The sequence below is a fragment of the Apostichopus japonicus genome, chromosome 15 (genome assembly GCF_037975245.1).
Source record: "Apostichopus japonicus isolate 1M-3 chromosome 15, ASM3797524v1, whole genome shotgun sequence".
Lineage (NCBI taxonomy): Eukaryota > Metazoa > Echinodermata > Holothuroidea > Aspidochirotida > Stichopodidae > Apostichopus > Apostichopus japonicus.
This window is the reverse complement of record NC_092575.1, coordinates 22054841-22075704: the sequence shown is the minus strand read 5'-3', so window position 1 is coordinate 22075704 and position 20864 is coordinate 22054841. Positions and strand designations below refer to the sequence as shown.

The 20864-nt window shown below is 37.4% G+C and overlaps 1 protein-coding gene across 2 annotated transcripts; it reads left to right on the top strand.

Annotated features, from left to right (window-relative positions):
* The first annotated feature begins 888 nt into the window (after positions 1 to 888).
* On the top strand, positions 889 to 15824 carry LOC139981238 (protein dispatched homolog 1-like). 2 transcript variants are annotated; one of them, XM_071993464.1, is made up of 4 exons: positions 889 to 1096; positions 4479 to 4602; positions 7007 to 7220; positions 8700 to 15824. In XM_071993464.1, the coding sequence occupies exons 1-4, from the start codon at positions 1014 to 1016 to the stop codon at positions 11273 to 11275; spliced, it is 2997 nt and encodes a 998-aa protein (XP_071849565.1). In that variant the 5' UTR covers positions 889 to 1013; the 3' UTR covers positions 11276 to 15824. The 2 variants fall into 2 exon arrangements, with proteins under 2 accessions (XP_071849565.1, XP_071849566.1); XM_071993465.1 differs by lacking the exon at positions 4479 to 4602 and having other exon boundaries at positions 956 to 1096.
* The last annotated feature ends 5040 nt before the right edge of the window (positions 15825 to 20864 follow it).

Here is a 20864-nt window from a genome sequence, read left to right as displayed (position 1 = left end):
TGTTACTATTATCAGCATTTCTCTTGTCTGCCCACCAAGTTCTCTATCGTTGGGCAGCTTTGCTATACCGACGTCATGTACAAAATGCCACCCAAATGTTCGATGCCACACCTAAAGCTCTGCGCTCCGATGAATATTATAAATTGTGTAAAGTAAACATGACCTGGAAAAGCAATGACTCAAAAGTTTTTTTTCAATGGTTGTGTTAGTTACTTGCACGTTATTCGTAAATGGCTTATAATATCTCTCCAATACTAAAAACATCTATACCGAGATATAATCACGCAAACAAATCAATAGTAGTGGAACATTGATATATATATATAGGCTATAATATATATATATATATATATATATATATATATATATATATATATATATATATATATATATATATATATATATATATATATATATATATATATATATTGTGTATGTTTGAAAAAGGGGTGGTTGTATATACCCCTTGCCTGGGTCCGATGCCATATATCTGTTTGTCTACTTTCGGAGGTACTGACATACCGTTCAGTATATATCTCGTTTTACATACAGTTCTATAAGAAAACCCAATAAAGATTAACTCAATAAAACATCAATTTCGGCCTAAAAAAGTTAGCACGGGAAATATTTCAGTCGAGCCCGAATTGATAGAGTGGGAATGCTCATGGCGGCAAACAATACATCAAACTTCGGTATTCCACATCACTCATGAGAACTTGGTCAACCATGACAAGCCCCTGTCACTGAACAAATATCATAGCATATGTTATGCAATGTGCTGTTTTTAACCTGTTGAATGTAGAACTACTAATTATGGTGTAGCATTAACAGCAGCACTTTGGCAAGGTAGTTTGGCTATATAGACTATATCCTAAGCTGTGTTGATGTTGCTCAACTTGACATGCTAATACGAACTGTGCCGGTATCAACAATACTCAACGTGGAAAGGAATTTACACCAGAAAAGGGATATTTTCCTCATCACCAAGAACTGCGCCCTTAAATCTCCAGATAATGGCGACCACCGACAATACAACGCCTCAATCAATCGTCATCGAGGATGAACTTGAGGGTACAAAAACCAGTTTCCTTCATGGGTAAGGATATCTTTTTGTAGTAGGCTCTATACTGAACACCTTTAGACGTACATTAAACAAGAAACAGACTTGGAAAAATAAACGATGGTACCCCGGATAGATATTCAGCATTTAATATTAGAACAGTAGATCTCGTGTTTACAACTCTTTTTCTTCAATTTTGTCAAATTTACCAAAATGTTACAAACATTGTTATCATCTTCACCAGTCGCAAACTAAACGTTCTTCTATTAAACACTGAAATAAAGATAATTATGTTTAATACAAAGTTATATTACTTTACTTACTTATAATATACCATATTGACGCCACCAAGAATCCCCCACCGCATCACACACACTACACTAGAAGCAGTATAGTAGTAGTAGTTACACTGGTAGTACTAGTAGGCATCAGTGGCGTAGCTACGGGGGGGCCTGGGGGGGCCGAGGCCCCCCATGAAATCGGCTGGCCCCCCCACTGGCCCCCCCACTGGGAATGGGGTAAAAAAAAAAACACTCATCAGTGCGATTCGCTAATATTTTTTGTTCAATAATTTGGGAAATAGAGTTACACAATTTTCTCGTCTGCATCTGGCAGAATAAGAATAATACAATATCTGTAGTAATCATGAGAATGGTCACACAGAATGGCATGGCAATGGTCGATGCGACGATTGCGACCATACACCACGAACCTTGTTGTGCTGCGTGATAGCGATATCTGCTGAAAATATGTTCAGTGCTTCCACCTAGCGCAACAATCTATCAAAAGATTGGCTCCGTTTGTACTGAGCCGAGGTATCAGGTATTCATGGGCGGCGATCATGGGGGGGGGGGGGACGGGGGGGGACATGTCCCCCCAATATTTTAGGTGGGGGGATATAGTATCTTATATCCCCCCCAATATTTGGTGGCATAGTTTTTTTTAAGCATATGTTTTGTATTTTTTTATGATATCGCTAGTAATTTCAAAATAGAAAATGCTTAGATGCAACTTACAAGGCCTGGGAAGTGCCATTTCCAGCGATCTGGGAGACATTTTCGGCCAAAATTTTCTTTTGCGCTTCGCGCCAACTTATGGTGGCGCTACGCTTAGAAAGTCTGGGTACAAGCTTTGCCCCTCCCTTGGCAAATTCCTCGCAAAGCGCCTGTCTAACCGTGTCACAATTTGTTACTATATATGACCGAAAGTAGTTTTTACTTTGTTTTCTCGAAATGAATAGCTAGACGGACCGCATCCGTAATGAAATTTGGTTTGCATCTTGTGTATGAGTGTAAGTACGTACAATCATACATAGGATCCACATCGATATGGGTTCACTGGGTTTCCATTTGGCCTGTTTCCTACAAGATTTCTAACCGCAGGTGCGTAGCCAAGGGAGGGGGGGGGGGGTGAAGGGGTGGAGACCGCCCTCCCCCTCGAGCATATTTTTTTGGTATTTTCTATGATATCGAAGTTTTATAGTAGCCGTTATAAGAGGTTTTAATATTTGTACACCAATAATTTAACTGTGTCTGAAATTTCGAAAATTCCTTGACCAACATTCTTCATCATAGTATACTTCCCTCTACACTCGTACAACTTTGACCGGTCTGTTAGTGGTTAAGGGGGGTTTTCTATATTGGTTGTCCATAGATGAAATTTAGTGCAACATTATGGGTATGTTTTGAAGTGAATTTATTATTCAAATTCTGAACAAATAATGGGCTTAAAACCTTGAAAAGTGGGGCTGACGGGTATTGTGGGGCGTTACGTAGAATTACCTATAAATGCAATGAGGTCGAACATGATGTGTGACTGGTGACAATCTTGACAAAAGGTTATGAATGAAAAAAGAAAAACTATTAGGAAAAACTTGGTTCTCAGGCAAAAGTGTACATCTGGTTGGTCATTTTCAAGCCCGAGAAGTGCCATTTCCGGTCATCTGGGGGGCTATCAAAACCAGAAATTTTCTTGTACGCTGCGCGCCAACCAATGGTGGCGCTCCGCTTTGACAGTAATTCGCCTGCATCCAAGCAGATGTCCCCCCCCCCCAATATTTGAAACAGATCGCCGCCCCCTGCAGGTATTCATATATTGCCTCGAGTCAAATGAATATATGTCATTGAATATTCCACAAAACAACTTTTTTATGGCAACGAAACTGTCGAAACAGGAATTTCCACTACTGGTAGAGATATAAAATATTGGGAATTCTGAAATTCCTGCAAATGATGCCAAATTCCCTCAAGTTAAAAGTCTGGTTGAGTTGGCAAGGCCAGTCAGCATGAAAGAGAAAAAAACTTTTTTTGCATTTCTGTCACCAAAGTTGCACATCTTTTTGGTTGCTATTTTGCCTCACAGGTGCCATCTCCTGCGATCTGGGGGGTGCTGAAATCTCAAATTTTCTCTGTACGCTCCGCGCCAACCATGGTGGCGCTCCGCTTAGATAGTAACCTCCGGCCCCCCACTAGAAAGAGCAGCCCCCCCATGGCCCCCCACTCAAAAAATCCTAGCTACGCCACTGGTAGGCATGTATATTAATCAGTCGATATCACGTTCTACACGGGTGCGTACATTCGAGGAGTGTGGTAAAGGGGGAGGGGGAGGGGGGATGCAAGAATTCAGTATTGTTTGTACACCCATGAACGCAATGTTATAAAACAAAACTTTATAAATTGAAAACAAGATTGTTTTTTCTGTTCCCCATCCTAACGCCAAAAAGACAACAACTGATGGGATGAGAATAATAAACATTTACATGATTATTTAGTCGTTTTATGCGATAATATACTGATTAAAGACGACAATATACAGAAGATTGTAAGAAAGTACACGATGATGATAAAGAAAAACCTAATATAAATAATAATAATAATAAGAAATTATATGTCTATAACAAGAAATTACACAATTAAAAGATTTTAATCAGAAATTACACGGTGATAAATCTAACCTAAATTGTATTATGAACGTAGTTAACGTAGTATACGTTGGTGTATTTTCAGTATATGATCCTATATTGTATATAGGATCATATGATTTATATATATATATATATATATATATATATATATATATATATATATATATATATATTTATTAAGGCAATATAAAGCTAACAGTTACATCTGAAAACTCCCCTCTGTCACTCTAACCTCCGTTTTTGGTGTGGTAAACGCTTGCTAAAAGTTTGCTTTGTGAGACTTCCCTTTGTCATAGTTCCACACAAAACAAGTACACACCAATAGTTACAATATAGTTTGTTATTTACAGTTACGAAAAGGCGATGAAGAGCACAGGAGAAAATATTGTACTTTAAGATATTGATATAAATTAAATGTTAAAAAGAAAGAAATTCGAGTTCTCTCGCTCTTTTTTTACGTTTTACACATATCCTATATAAACATTTATTTTACAGGTACGTTACGTCTATAGAACGATTCCCAGTTGTCATCTGTGCTTCAATTTTGATAGCTACATGTGCTCTCGGTGTAGTTGCTGTTATGACTAAAGGGATTCCAAGTTTTGGAGAACCCAGAGTGGTATGTGAACAATGAGAGAATTTACAAACGTATACACATGACATTTGTGTCCAAGTTATACAGAAAAGTATACTATATACAAGTAAAATTAATAATACAGTTTTAATATCATCAAAGCAATCAACATCAGTGACATGAATATCTATTTTCAATGTTTAGTTAAATAGTTATGTTATACAGGTGCGTATCCAGGGGGGGGGCGTTGGGGGCGCGCGCCCCCCGGATAAGGAAAGGAGGAGAGAAAAAAGAGAAGAAAAAAGGGAAAAGGAGGGGGAAAAAAGAAAAGGAGGAGAGGAAGGAAGGGAAAAGAAAAAGAAGAAAGAGAAAAAGGAGAAAAGGAGGGAGTAGAAGATAAACGCCAAGACCTCGGGAAGAGAAAGAGGAACAGTCATAATTACAGCGTTGACCCCTATAATGTACACAGGGTAGCCAGTGACAGATCGAGGATTACGGAGGGGACGTGCGCCTCACCCCACCCTTACACCGACAACTCCATTTTTGACGTTTCCATTTTTCCTCTTTCACTAATGTATCTATATATATACAATATATGGTCTATCATAACGCGTGTGTGTGTGTATGGACGCCTTAAACAATTGTACAATTGTGCTATGGAACCAACTGTGGCTGGTCTTGAACTCAACCGAGTCGTCGGGGAACATGACGCACTTCGGGAAGGGGCGACCGCCCCCCCCCCCCGAGCAAATTTTCTTTATGATATCGCTAGTAATTTCAAAAAAGACAATGCTTAGATGCAACTTACAAGGCCTGGGAAGTGTCATTTCCAGCGATCTGGGAGGCATTTTCGGCCAAAATTTTCTTGTACGCTTCGCGCCAACTCATGGTGTCGCTACGCTTAGATAGTTTGCCTACAGGCTTCGCCCCTCCCTTGGCAAAGCAAGGAGCAGATATCACATCATATCAGTGAGCATGAAAATGCATGTTCCAGGGTGAACAGCCTCAAAACTGTCTATGTGTGTAATAGGAGCCCAATTGGACTTGGGGGCTGTAACGACTTGCCCGAAAAATATAACCAAAATTTTTCGCGAGCGAAGCGCGCATTCAACATGTTAATGTCAATATCGTATAGGCAAGCATCGGTCATTACATCGCATCGTGCACCGTACGGTCCGTGAAAGTTGCGCAGTATACCGCGGAATGCTAATGTAAACAACGAAATGTCTTATGGAGACGAAGCATACAGGTCAAATTATGTCAAAACTCTCTTTTACAGTGGTAATGGCGAATTAGTCGGCCAAGCTTACAACTTTATTTTAATTACCAAGGAGATCATTTTTAAACTATTCATTTCCTTAAGCTACACCATTGCTATTAATTTTTCTTTCAGTACCGTAGGTGCCCGAAAAATTCTCAGCATATTGCCCGAATTTTCAGGGGAAAAAATCTGGTGGGGGGGGGGGGGGCTGCAGCCCTGCCTCCTACGCCTATGTGTGTAGTGTTCGGTTATCTGATATCGGGAATATCTGCTATTTTTCATTTCCTTCAACCAAGTTTTATAATAGCCGTTATAAGAGGTTTTAATATTTCTACACCAATAAATTAACTGTGTCTGAATTTTCCAAAATTTCCTCACCAACATTCTTCATCATACTTCCCTCTACTCGTGCAATTTTGACCTGTCTGTTAGTGGTTGAAGGGGGTTTTTCTATATTGGTTGTCCATAGATTGAATTTTGTGCAACATTATGGGTATGTTTTGAAGTGATTTTATTCACGGGAAATGTGAATTTTCAAATTCTGAACAAATAATGGGCTTAAAACCATGAAATGTGGGGCTTTCGGATATTGTGGGCCGTGACGTAGAATCACCTACAAAAGCAATGATCCACAGGACATGCAATGAGGTCGAACATGATGTGTGACTGGTGACAATCTTCAAAAATGTTATGGATGGAAAAAAAAAACTATTGGGAAATACTTGGTTCTCAGGCAAAAGTGTACATCTGGTTGGTCATTTTCAAGCCCGAGAAGTGCCATTTCCGGTGATCTGGGGGGTATCAAAACCAGAAATTTTCTTGTACGCTCCGCGCCAACCGATGGTGGCGCTCCGCTTAGATAGTAATTCGCGCCCCCCGGGTTAGAAAATCCTGGATACGCGCCTGTTATATGTTCCCGTTCTGCTTCCACAGTTTAGTAAGAACACCTTCGCGTTATCTTATTAAGAGAACAAAGCAATTAAGTGAACATGAAATAGCTAAAAGTAATATTTTAAACTTTTTAAAACTCTGGAAAGACACAGAGATATGGAAAGCATATTACGGTTGCTTATCATGACATTACGTTGTTCACAGTTTATGTACGGTAGTTAAATATCCACGAAGGCGAAAAAGTCAGACATTGGTTGCGGTTATTGTTGATTTTTCACTAATGATTGTTACTTTCAGGGTTTCGAGGAACGAGGGACCTTCCTAAGTGCTAGGGAATTATCTTTCGTAAAGTTCCAGAGAGCTGATCAATCGATTCTTTCTCCTATACCTCGGAAGTACATAGAATCTCAGGCGAGAGGAGGTAGCGGTATTTCGGAAACTTCTCAAAGAAAGAAACGACAAGTCTCCGCAGAAGATACGTCCCAAAGAGCAGAATGCCCCGGCGTACCAAGTAAGTAATCTTGTACATGTACCTGTATATTGGGGATAAACATCAATTTGCTTACAAAAAAAAGGTGTATCCTGTATCAAGGCTGTGCTTTTACTAATCCATGAAATTGTTTCGCATTTAAATAACATGGAAACCACTATATCAAATGTGTTGTTCCTTCATTTCTCCAGTGTATTCAATACAGTCCTTCCGAATCAATGAATTAAGGATTCATCTAGATATATTATTGAGCCATGACTCATACATTGGATGGCTCACTTTTTAAAGTTAAATTGGAGAAAGGGTTGTCAGATAAGTCTGAAATAAAAGTTGGTGTGCCTCAGGGGGGGGGGGGTCCATTATATGCTTTATTGTTTACTATATACACCGATGAAGTCAAATCGAATGATCACATCTCAGTCACAAAATATGCTGACGACACTTCAATATCATGCAAAGTATCCAAAAGCTCATTTGTCTGTGATCAATCAAATTACCAACGATCTGTTAACGACATAGTATCAACATGTGATCAAACGAATTTGTTGTTCAATCCCAAGCAGTCTAAGAAAATGTGCGTTGCAAAGATAAACATAAAGCATGAAGGCCTTGTGTCATTAAAATCACAAAGTGTACAAATACAGGTATCTGAGGTTGAGAGAGCGTCAAAGATTAACTATTAAAGGGTACGCAATGACGACAGACTGACGTTTGACTGTCATATATCAAAGATATTGAGCAAGGTTTACCATATCGTATCTAGTTAAGCTTATATTGTATCATTTTAAACAAAAGAGCAAAGGAATATGTATTCAATTCTGTTATCCTGCCGCATATTATATATAATGTACCTGTTTGGTATCACTTTATATCATGTGAAGATAAGAATAGACTAACGAAGTGTCTTAAGTATACAGCGTATATAATTGAAAGTAGATACCCATTTATTTATTAGGAAAAATCGTGAATACCGCTGCTAAGACCGAATTCATAAGAATGACAAATAGTTTTAAAAACAACAAAACCATCCATTACATGCTTCAATTATGAGTCATCCAGCAGAAATCTTAGAAATCCTCATATCTTGCAAAAACACAGAATTCAGCTGTACAGAAATTCTTTTATTTATCGTGTTGCAATATTTAATCAGTCTGATCACTTAGAACCTTTAATATAATTTGATGTTTAATTTATATGTATTAACCTTTTAGTAATCATTCTTAATAACTAATAGTAATATTTTATATTTTGAATTTTATTTTATATTTTAAATGTATTTTGTACTCCTTTTTATAAATATTTTGTTTGATGTTTATACTGGTTTCAATAAACATTCGAAACATGATTATACAATTTATTATACATATCTCTATGAAGTGTATATAGTATAATGTATATTATGTATATATGAACTATATTTTACATTATATATTGCAAGAAAGTTGTTTCATGTTATCCCCACCAATTTAATTAATCATGCGGTTATTTGTGTCCCCATAGGTATATTCAACCCAAAGATTGTCTTTCAATCTTCCAAACCGGGAACTAATTTATTCGAAGCGGAGAAGCTTAAGTCAATCTGTCGTCAAGAAGATAGATTAGTAAGAAAACACGATATGTTCGTCACAGAGTGCAGGAAGACAGAACTCGCAGGTACGAATGTTAGCAGTTGCTGTCCAAGTTGGTCACTGGGTTACGCTATTGCTTTACTTAACAACAAGTCATCATGTGAAGACATAACAAAGGATGATGTCCAGAATGCCCAGAGTATATTACGCCGCTGTTCACAGTATTACATATCTGGCCAACTAACTGCTTACGACGAAACTTATTGTGGAGACCTACCTTGTGAATGTGTTCGAAGAAGGTTGATCTACATTATATTTTCTTTTCTGGTTCCTGACTCTTTTGATCAGGATATTCAAAATAGTGACAACGAATTAAAGTTCTCGTTGAGTTTTTCACCGATCGAACTATGTTCATTCTCCGAATGCGTAGACAAAATATTTGATGTCTACGAAGATAACTTTAAAAACTCCAAATCTCTCGATGATGGCTTGACTAAAATCGTTGGGCTTGATTTTTATTTGAAATTTACCGTTTTTAAACAACTCTTGCTCGTCGATTTTGCCTATATTTTGGCAGGAGGAGTTGCCGTCACCATCATCATTTGGATCTACACGAAATCATTTTTCATTACCATCGGCTCATTGTTAAATATGGCGCTCTCCACTGTACTTACTTTCTTCATATATCAAGTGGTATTTGAAGTACCTTTCTTTCCGTTCACAAATATCGCATCCCTTATTCTCCTTATTGCAATAGGGGCAGACGACACATTTGTCTTCGTTGATTTATGGAAGATCGCTAAAGCAGAATTCGGAGAAGATGAAAACCATCGCGTGGACGCCCTGGAACAATCCACACGGCATGCTCTCTTTACGTTACTTGTAACAACGCTAACAAGTTCTTCAGCACTTTATACGACTGCTGCAACAAATGTGATCGCGCTGAAGTGTTTTGGAATTTTCGCTGGTACGATTCTTATCGCAAACCTTGTTTACACAACGACATGGCTACCTGCCATTTTAATTATTCAAGATAAATATCTTTCGACAAACTCGAAATCGAATCATCACAACCGTTGTTGGCGATGCCTTCAAGGACTTTACACATCATTATCGGCTACGGTGAACAGATTTTTCCAACAGATTTTACCAAACTTGATCTTAAAGTTACGGCTTCTATGGATTGCTATTTTCATTCTTTTTGGAATATCTGGGAGTATATTCGTATTCGTTTATCCTCGGTTAAATATTGCGGATGGCAGCGAACTCGCACTATTTCGACACAGTCACATTTTCGAATCTTATGATCAAATCTACAAAGAACGATTTGACTTCAATAATGCCAACTCTGGAAATGTGTTTCCCCTTTCGTTCATTTGGGGTGTACTCCCTACAGATAATACAAGTATGTGGAATCCTAACGATTTTGGTCCACTCGAATTAGATGCCGATTTTCAGTTAGGAGATTCAGAAACTCAAGTTTGGTTAGCGGAATTTTGTAAGGATCTAAAGAAGCAAACTTTTGTCAATAACGAGACAAGCTTTTGTTTTATTGATTCGTTTATTAATTGGATGAGCCGACCATGCTTCCTAAAATCTGAAACAAGTTGTTGTCGAAGGTTAGACTTTCCGTTCCCAATGTCAGATTTTCAAGATTGTGTTAAAAGTTATACGATTCAGATTTGCCAGAATTCTCTTTGTGTAAAGTTCTCTCCGGGCTTACGATTCGATCAAAATGATTCAATCAATGCTTTATACATCACTGTCGATACTTTCACTCCATACACCCTAAGCTACAGACCCGTTGACGAGTTGTGGAAAAGTGTTGATTCTTGGATGGCAATGCAGTTATCCACTGCCCCTCCTGGTCTTAAAGGTGGTTGGACTTATAGTCAAGTCGGAATTCAACTGCAATTTTATGATATTCAAGATGGCATCTTGGCAAACGCAATCTTTACCATAAGCATCGCGCTTAGTACAGTATTCATAATGATTATCATAACAACGAAGAATCTTTTGATTTCTTTCTTAGCAACTGTAACGATTATGTTAACCGTCATTACCACGATAGGCTACTTAGTCTTATTTGGCTGGGAACTGAACATTTTTGAGTCCCTTACATTTACCCTTGGGGTGGGACTGGCGGTAGACTTCAGCATTCACCTTGGTGTGGCATATAGGACAGCACCGTTTAAAGATAGAAAGTTAAGAACAAAGTATGCAATGGACATCCTTATGCCATCCATTACTATTGCAGGGCTTTCGACATTTTCAGCTGGTGCTCTTATGGTGCCGGCCAGTGTCCTAATCTATACACAGTTAGGAACATTTCTAACAGTACTAATATCATTCAGTTGGCTATTCTCGGTCTTCCTGTTCTTGCCGTTGTGTGCAACAGTTGGTCCAAATGATGACGCCGGCCAGTTGTCTTGGACAAAATGTAAAAAATGGTTCCGGAGGCAAACTCCCTCTACAGGAATACCTAACCCATCTTTCACAGTTGATTAACCATCACTGTAACCAGTGTCCTCGTGAGAGAGAGAAAGTATGTAAAACGTACGGTACCGTTTTTTAAAGCTTACGTTACTGTTCATTGTTATAGCAACGTACCATCTGATCAGGCGTTGATGCGAGTTACATTTGACAACATGAAACTTCTTATTAGGTCTTACTAGTATTAAGACTAGTATTAAGAATAGTATGAAGGTCTTACTAGTATTTAAGACTAGTATCAAGACTAGTATTAAGGTCTTACTTGTATTAAGACTAGTATTAAGACTATTATTAAGTTCTTACTAAAGTATTAAGACTATTATTAAGAACTAGTATTAAGTTCTTACTATTATTAAGATTAATATTAAGAATAGTATTAAGGTCTCACTAGTATTAAGACCAGTATTAAGAATAGTATTAAGACTAGTACTAAGGTCTTACCTGTATTAAGATTAATACTAGTATAAAGTTCTTACAAGTATCTCATCTCATCTATCCTCTTCGTGCCTTGTGGCACATAAGGCAATCACGCTCTGTTTCCACTTTTCCCTGTCTCGTGCACTTTCCCTTGCCTCATTCCAAGTCTTCCACCCGCCTTGCTTTCTTTCTCTTTCCACTGTCCTCCTCCACGTTGTTTTTGGTCTGCCAACTTTCCGCTTCCCTTCTGGCCGCCATGTCAGGGCAATCATACAATGGTGATCATTTGGTTTCCTTAAAACATGACCAATCCAATTCCATCTTCTCCTTTTGACTTCTTGACTTATTCTTGCAGTTTGGGTGTATTCATTGAGCTCATCCATTGAAATGATATTGGGCCAGAATATTTGTAGTGCCTTCTTCAAACACTGGTATTGGAAGGAATCCAGTCTATTTTCATCACTTTTGTTCATTTTCCACGTTTCGCAACCATAAAGAAGTACTGGTCTTACCAAAGTTTTGTATAGCTTGATTTTGGTTTTTCTTCCGTACTGTTTGGATCTCCATATCTTGTTTAATTTAGTAAATGCAACTCTTGCCTTGTTTATTCTGCTATTCATTTCCCTCTCTCCACCTCCTTCTTTGCTTACTATTGCACCTAAGTATGCAAATTCATTCACATCATCTATGTCATCCTCTTCTATTTTAACTGCATCCCTCTACTTGTTATTCATTCTCATGATCTTTGTCTTCTTTTTGTTTACTTTAAGTCCAACTCTACTCGCAAGACCAGTTATACTGTTTGTTTTCTTTTGCATTTGAGAATGGCTGGAAGATAGGAGCGCGATGTCATCTGCAAAGTCTAGATCTTCAAGCTTAGACGTCATCTGCCACCTGATCCCTGTGTTGTTGTCTTTGGTAGTCTCTCTCATCATCCAGTCAATCACAAAAAGAAACAGAAATCCGGACATTACGCATCCTTGCTTTACCCCCGTCTTTACTTGGAACCACTCTGTTACTTCGCCGTCATCTAACACTGCACACACACTGTCTGAATACATTAGTTTGACTATGTTGATGATTTTCCCTGATACGCCGTATTGCCTCATGATCTCCCACAAACTGTCCCGGTGAATCGAATCAAAAGCCTTTTCATAGTCGATGAAATTTATGTATAATGAAGATTGCCACTCAATGGATTGTTCAATAATATTTCTCAGTATGAAGATCTGTTCAGTTGTGCTCTTTCCTTGGCGAAATCCTGCTTGTTCTGGTCTAAGTTTCTTGTCAATGCCTATTTTAATCCTGTCAATAACAATTCTTCCCAGTATCTTGCTTGCAATGGGCAGCAATGTTATCCCTCGCCAGTTTCCGCACTCAGTTAAGTCTCCTTTCTTCGGTAATTTCAGGATTAGACCTTTCTTCCAGTCTTTTGGTATTTTTTCTTGATCCCAGATATCACATATAATGCTGTGTAACTTGTTGGCTGTTGTATCTATGTCTGCATTTAACAATTCAGGTGTTAACATATCCACTCCTCCTGCCTTTCCCTTTTTTTCAACTTTTTAATTGCATTCTTTACTTCTGCTTTAGTCACTGGTGTGGTGTCAATGGTTTCTAATTCTGGTATAACATCACTTATCTTTTCCACAGGGTTTGTCGGGATATCTCTGTTCAGAATTTCCTCAAAATGTGCTTTCCACCTTGTCCTTTTTCCCTCCTCGTCTGTAATGATATTGCCTTGCTTATCTTTTACTCCTGTTGCATGACGCGGTTTCTCATTGCAAATAGTTTTTGTTAATTCAAATATGTATGTATGTATGTATGTATATGTGATCTTCCCGCAAGCAGGAACTCGCGAAAGAAGCCATGGAGGCTTGTAGACTCGCAAGCTGACCGAAGCCAATCTCTCGGCACACATCCATTTAACGTCCATGTCAGGAAGTTGTTATTGAACAACACCCTTGCCAGACGACACACATTGCTGTCGGCGGGGAATCGAACCGGGGATCTCATGACTGGGAGACGCCGGCGTTAACCACTAGGCTATACACTCCGCCTAGAGAGTTTTCATTTGACCATTTTCAGCTGCTCGTTGTGCATCACCTGCCAAACTATCCACCCACTTTCTCTTATCTGATCTCATGCTTGATTTGACTTCTTTATCTTTAGCCTTGTATTCTGCTTGGAGTTGCTGTTTAATTCTGATGGATTTCGCATTTTCAATTTTCATTTTGATATGTTTTCTCTCTACTACTTTCTTCCATGTTTCGACACCTATCCATGGCTTCTGTTTCCTCTTCCTGGTTCCTAGAACTTCTTGAGCTGACTGGTTAAATGCATTATTGAAATTGTCCCATTTTGCTTCAATGTCTACATCGTCTGATACTGCTTCAAGCACAGCAAATTTGTTCTTGAGTTCCACTGAAAATTGGTTCTTAATTGCTGGGTTCTGCAGTTTGCTCACATCGTATTTCATTCTTGGATTGGCTTTCTTGTCTTGTTTCTTGAGTTTAAGCTTTATTTGAGTTCTTACAAGCTGGTGGTCACTTGCAACATCAGCATCATCTTACAAGTATAAAGACTAGTATCAAGGTCTTACTGGTAATAAGACTAGTATTTAGATTCGTATTAAGGTTTTACTAGTATTATAGACTAGTAATAAAACTCGTATTAATGTCTTACTAAAGTATTAAGACTAGTATTAGGAACTAGTATTAATGTCTTACTTTTACTAGTATTAAGATTAGTATTAAGAACTATTCTCTGTCATTGGAAAGTTTTTGCTAAACTATTATTGTTATAAAATATGGAATAATCTCCCAACTGGTATTAGACATTCGAAATCATGTTCTTCATTTAGGTATCAACTAAAGAGTTATCTAACTTCCAAGTACCGTGATTGATATTATTGTCAATTTTGTTTTGTACATTTTGTTTTTCTTTCTTACTTTGTTCTGTTATTTTCTTTCTTTTTCTTTAGGGTTACTAGTTTTGATAACATTTTATGTTTTTTGTAGTATCCTGTATATACCATTACTGCACTGTTTTTGTATGCCTATGTATATGCGAAATATATATTAACTGTACTGAACTAGTATTAATGTTTTACTAGTATTAAGGCTAGTATTAAGACTAGTATTAAGGTCTTACTAGTGATAAGATTAGTGTTAAGGTCTTACTAGTATTAAGACGAGTATTACGACTGTATATTCATCTTACTGGCTATCCCAATTGTTTGCGTATATGGTAGAACTATTAAAGTCCTTCGGAAAATGCAACAAGATTTGAGTGAAATCTTATGGGTAGTCGTCCTAACTATCTGGAAGTGATTGCTGTGTGTGTGATTGACACATGCATGAAGGAAAATTTGGAAACTAGTCATTTGTAGCTTGCTGCGATTTTGATGCAATGTCTAAGTTGCCTGTTGGAGCACACTCTGGTTTGTCTTGTTTGTGAGTTCCTTGGACAACCGGTTTACTTGGAATGTACAATATGAGAAACTAAGCACTACAACTGAAAAATAATATAATATTGTCACATATCAATAATGTATTACTGAATCAAGGAACTGTCCAACTAGAATGCAACCTGTAACTTTGAAATCAAACTCAGAGTTATCATCACACTCTCAAGATATGTTACATCAAAAACTGCTTTATCAATGGCGAATGAAAATATGTGAAATAAACAGTTTTAATGTGCAGGTAGCATGCTATTCGAATATTAGTACCAAAAACCAACGAAGCAGATAAGTGACCCTCACAACCGAAATCAATGCCATATAAAAAAAAGTATTACGGGCAGACCAGAGGTACAACGTCTATTTCCAGTAGGTGTTTCCAAGAAGGTCTCTAAGTACGTTGGCAATTCTTCCGAAAACCAACAAGAGATCTTAGAGATCGACTCACGTTCCGGAGTTAAATATATAACGAGTGACATTCCGAGGCTGTGAGTCTAACCTACTTGAAAATCTTCAAGAAACGATAATGAGTAAAGTTAATCATTAATTTCAATATAACCGTATGTATAAGATCAGTTAGAAAGACCTAGATTATTGTATTTGGTATATTTAGCCTTAAAGCCTCAGAGAAGTTTGTAAAGTCGTCTGTGTTTATAGGTGAATAAATCCTGGTTCTATCATGAACATACTATAATTTTTTTCTCTGTTATCGTCTAAAAGTGCTTCGCGCTTCGTCCCAGTTTTATATTCCTTTTGAGATTCGATACAAAACCGGATATAAGGAATAACCCAAAGCAAACTAAACCGTTAGTACATTGATACATCGGTTTACGAAAGCAGTGATGAAAATAAAACATTCATTATATCCTTAAAACTTCAATTTGCCAAATCCAAAAATAAGCTAAATGTTGAAAACTTTTGGTTACTTGGCATAGAGGCCTAACATAGTGTATATTATCAGTTACATTTTGTGATAAAGAGATGACTATATCTAGTACCATCAAGTGACCCCCAGAACACATAAGAAGGAATGTATTTATCTAGGGGTCCATTGGAATGTTTAAGAGGTATTTGTCTAAAATCACATACCCTGATTAAAAAGAGATTAAAAGAACAAGTGATAAAACAATTAACCACTTATTGATGCGAGGTAACGGTCCGAAAATTTGTCTTAATTAGATTGGACAATAGTTCCAATTGGATAGAATTAAGATTAATAACCTCGATCGAATTGTCCATATATATGTAGGGTATATGTCCACGCTTTTTTTATGAAAGGTAGAACAAACTATTTGAAAAATTACTTCTATTATTACTTTGTGAAATGAATGAAATGAACAAATTTTATAAAATGCAATTGCTTTATTATGGCATGACGGTGATTTTACAGTTGAATATGTGAATCAATATGAGCTCATGATGTTTCATTTTACATATAAAGATATTTCCCGTGTAGCGGGTTATTTGCAAGTGCAGTCGAATCCCGAATACCCTCAATACACAGAAGCACAGATAATAAAAAAAACACAGATACGAATTACTGTTGTTGCCCGCACCAAGTAAAATTACCAAACAGTATATGTTATGAAAACGTATTTTTTTTTACATTTTTTGAAATTGATGATTAAACGCTATAAAGTCTCATACTTTAGAAATATTGAGCGTAAATTGATGGCGCTGTTTCTTTTGATCAACTACATCAGCGAATTAAATTTTGCAAACAAACTGTAGAGGCGTAAGAAATATAGCTCTCGTGTTGGATCTGCGCTCGAATTCACTCTCGAACATCAGAGTACAGCACATCAGAGTACATCACAGCACATCATAGTACAGCACAGCACAGCACAGCACAGCCCAGCCCAGCCCAGCCCAGCCTAGCGCAGCACAGCACAGCACAGTACGGCATGGCACAGCACAGCATAGTACAGCACAGGACAGTTTGAATAACCCAAGGTTGTAAACAAGGTGACAAATTGCTCTGTTATTATGTATTGACGATAAAAATCACGGACCTTGGACAAATTTCATCAGAAACATCATATGCAATATTTACAGAGCGAGTACCAGAACCAATATTGATAAACTCTGAAATGACCATAGAACGAAATATTATAAGTTTAACTGCGGAAATTGAACTATAAGCAGTCACCATTAGTATGCCTGAATGATGGATTACTAATTGCTAAGCGTCCTTATGTTCTTTCTCAAAATCTAAACATTTCGTGCATGGATAAGCATAAACTGTCCATGCGTCACGACAGCCCTGGTCATGACCTTCTTTACATGACACTTGTATAGGTTACTTGTAGTTTTAAGTTCATATTTACATATGAGTCTTTTAGTGAGCCACTTTACACCATTTATAATGGTGTATGGCACCTGTGGTAACAGAATCAATCTTAAATAAGACAATACGGCACAGAAATATATAACATCAATAGATCTCTATACTAGACGAGGGTGATGTGAAGGAAAGGTGAGAATTGATAAGGAATATGGTAAGTATATACACATAATAACGGTTTATCCTATGTTAGGATTACTATGCAATGTCTCTACTTAAAAAAACACATTACTTTAATTTTTTTTTAATATATCAACGTTGGTTTGACTCTGATATGGCGGGGCAGGGATGGGTGCAGGGGGAGAGGAGGTGAGTTAATGATTGGTAAGCAGAGGAATTAGTAATGGCATGAACAGACAAACAAATATGGACGAAATATACCTCTGAGTGGATTGAAACCGGAGTATGACGTCAACGAAAGGTAAAGTAATCACACAATCACTATATCGAAAAGTATCTAAATTTGTTTATGTTCATGCATGTTATAACTGATGCGGTTATGCAAAGGATAAACAGAAACCAAACAAGATTTATGAGAAGAAAGAAAGAGAAAAAAAGAAGAAAATTCTCTGACATGTGATTTTAAATGGGAATATAATATGTATACATATGTAATATAATACGTCTGCCGTTCTACAACTTTCCTTGAACATTAGATATTTCAAAATAACTCATATATGTGATAAAAGTAAGAAAGATGTAACCATATGATGAGGTAGGTGACATTTTCGTCATGAGTTGTAGATTTTGGGCATTCACTCATAGCTATATATGGCCAAGTGTATCGTGTATATGGAATATGTGGAATATACTAGTATATTCGCCAAAATGGTACATTCTTAATAAATCATCCATGCAGCTAGCGTGGCTCCTTACTGTACCACCTCCCCGTGTCACATATAAGGTTATTTTGTTCCCTCTCCACCTACTGTCCACCTTTCGAAAGCAAGGATGCTTACACTACATTCTGCTTGATTGACCATAAACATGGAGTAGCTAAATAAAATTAAAAAAGAACGTTTTCTGTTATTTCAAGTTGAAAATAATAGAATATTCACAGTTCTGCGGCATCGTAACTGCCTGTGTCAACATTGAAAGATAAATGAACGGGCCTGCGCATGGCGGACTTGTATATTGAGATGTCGGATGGAGAGAATGTATAGGCGTACATGCCAATATTTGAAGATAAATGAACGGCCTGTGTATGTCGGACTTGTATATTGAGATGTCGGATAGAGAGTGTATGGCGGACTTGTATATTGAGATGTCGGATGGAGAGAATGTATAGGCGTACATGCCAATATTTGAAGATAAATGAACGGCCTGTGTATGTCGGACTTGTATATTGAGATGTCGGATAGAGAGAATGTATAGGCGTGCATGCCAATATTTGAAGATAAATGAACGGCCTGTGTATGGCGGACTATAGAGATAAGGTATAGGCGTAGGTTAATAAGAATCATTTATAATTCTTACTGCAGGAGAAACAAACTAAATTATCATCGTTAGCTCAAATAATAAAGATCTTTGTGATGAACAACCCCAGCAAACAGCTTAACTAAATCTTTCTCCGTTGTGGGGAAATATCATAATTTAAAAGTCGTATGCGGTGAGGGGAAGGGGGAGGGGGAGGCGAGGGGAGGGGGAGGTGCTGTTATCACTTTGTAATCTATGGCGTCATACTGAACTAAACTTGTGTCATCGTTAGGACGTGGTAATATTAATTCTAGATTCAGCATTTCCTTAATCCTATCTAATCCTATCAGAAATTAAACCTTGTCGTAATTAAATAGCGAAATAAATCCAAATAGAGAAAGAAACAAAAAACAAAAGTAAGAGCATGTGACTAGATGATGTCATATTTAGACTTGATCAAGTCTTTATCTTTTGTGCCACGTGACATTACACGTTTCTGCACTCGAATGAGATTCTTCCTAGCTGTTTAGGGAAGTTGTTTCAGAATAGTCACATTGATCAAATAGACCAATGATGATGGCTGTGGTTAAATCTTCTTTAAAATAAGTTTAAGACTTTCTTATATTTACAAATTGTACAACATGCGCCAACTTACTTTGTCCTCAAAAGTACAAAGTTTCCGTTATGCAATTCAAGACCGGTTATTTCAACACTATTTCTGGTACAGTACTATATAGTAAATAATGCACGGAACGCCAAACGTTTCATGAAGACAAATATACTAAAAGAAGATGTCAAGTGTTATGTGTGAATGCCGATATATATACCAGCATGTAATAGTATGATACAAATATGACGAGTAACAATATGATTGTGTCATCATTTCATATAGGAATGATTGTGTCATCATTTCATATAGGAATGAAAAGCCTACAAAAAACTGGCATATCCAAGACCCCAAAGAAAAGGGGAAGAAAGATATTAATTTTGAATAAGCGCGTTAACTTAGTCTTGAACAAAATTATATGCGCGCCTTAGACGGCATTTGTTTTGATTTTCAAAAGAACGCTCAAAATGGCAAAGGAATGACCGGGTATACAGAAGATAATACGACGAACCGGTAGTTGTCGACTGTTTAAGATGTCATTCGATTAAATAGGGGTTAATCAACAGTCCACCGTGTATTTATCGAAGGATAATGCACGAACTTAGGTATAACGCAAACTATCCACCAGTCTGTAGGCTGAGTGATTCCAGCAATTTACGTTAAACGCCATTGAGAGTTCGAAACTAACTTAACAAGCATATTCAAAACTGATCTCATTTTAACCGTGCATTTTTCATAGGTTAATGCGCGGTCAGCTGACTACAACGGGCCAATCAGATTCGAGAATTTTGAACACGTATATGAATTTTGAACAATCAATAACCCTACGCAGGCTACACTACACGGATGTGTTGAGAGTCATTGTTATGTATTTGAAGTACATTATCTATGATATCATCTTATCTTATCCACACTGCAGATTCCATTTTCAATTAAACTTTTCAAGATTTTACAATGTATTTTTTGCTCTTTTCTTTAACAGAAACAGTGACGGATATAATTTGTATAATAGTAGGGCTGATTTTCTTCATACCAAGGGGTTCGAATTCTCATTATTGTTGTGACGTAATCATTGAAAAATTAAGCTATATATAATAAGCTTTTCATACGAGAGAGGCGGAGGGCGGTGGGGAGGGGGGGGGGATGGAATACAACCCCAATGCCCGCAGCCATATAGAAGACCTATGGCAATATTTACGGGCTAAATAAGAGGCGGTCAGTGACATAAGTTTCCCCTGAGCACTACCCGGTCCACACGGCTTCCATTGTAATAAATTCCCTTGTCATTTTATGTTGAATATATCTCTTAATACATGCATGATGAGAGAAAATCATTCTAATAATACTTCTGTCTTTT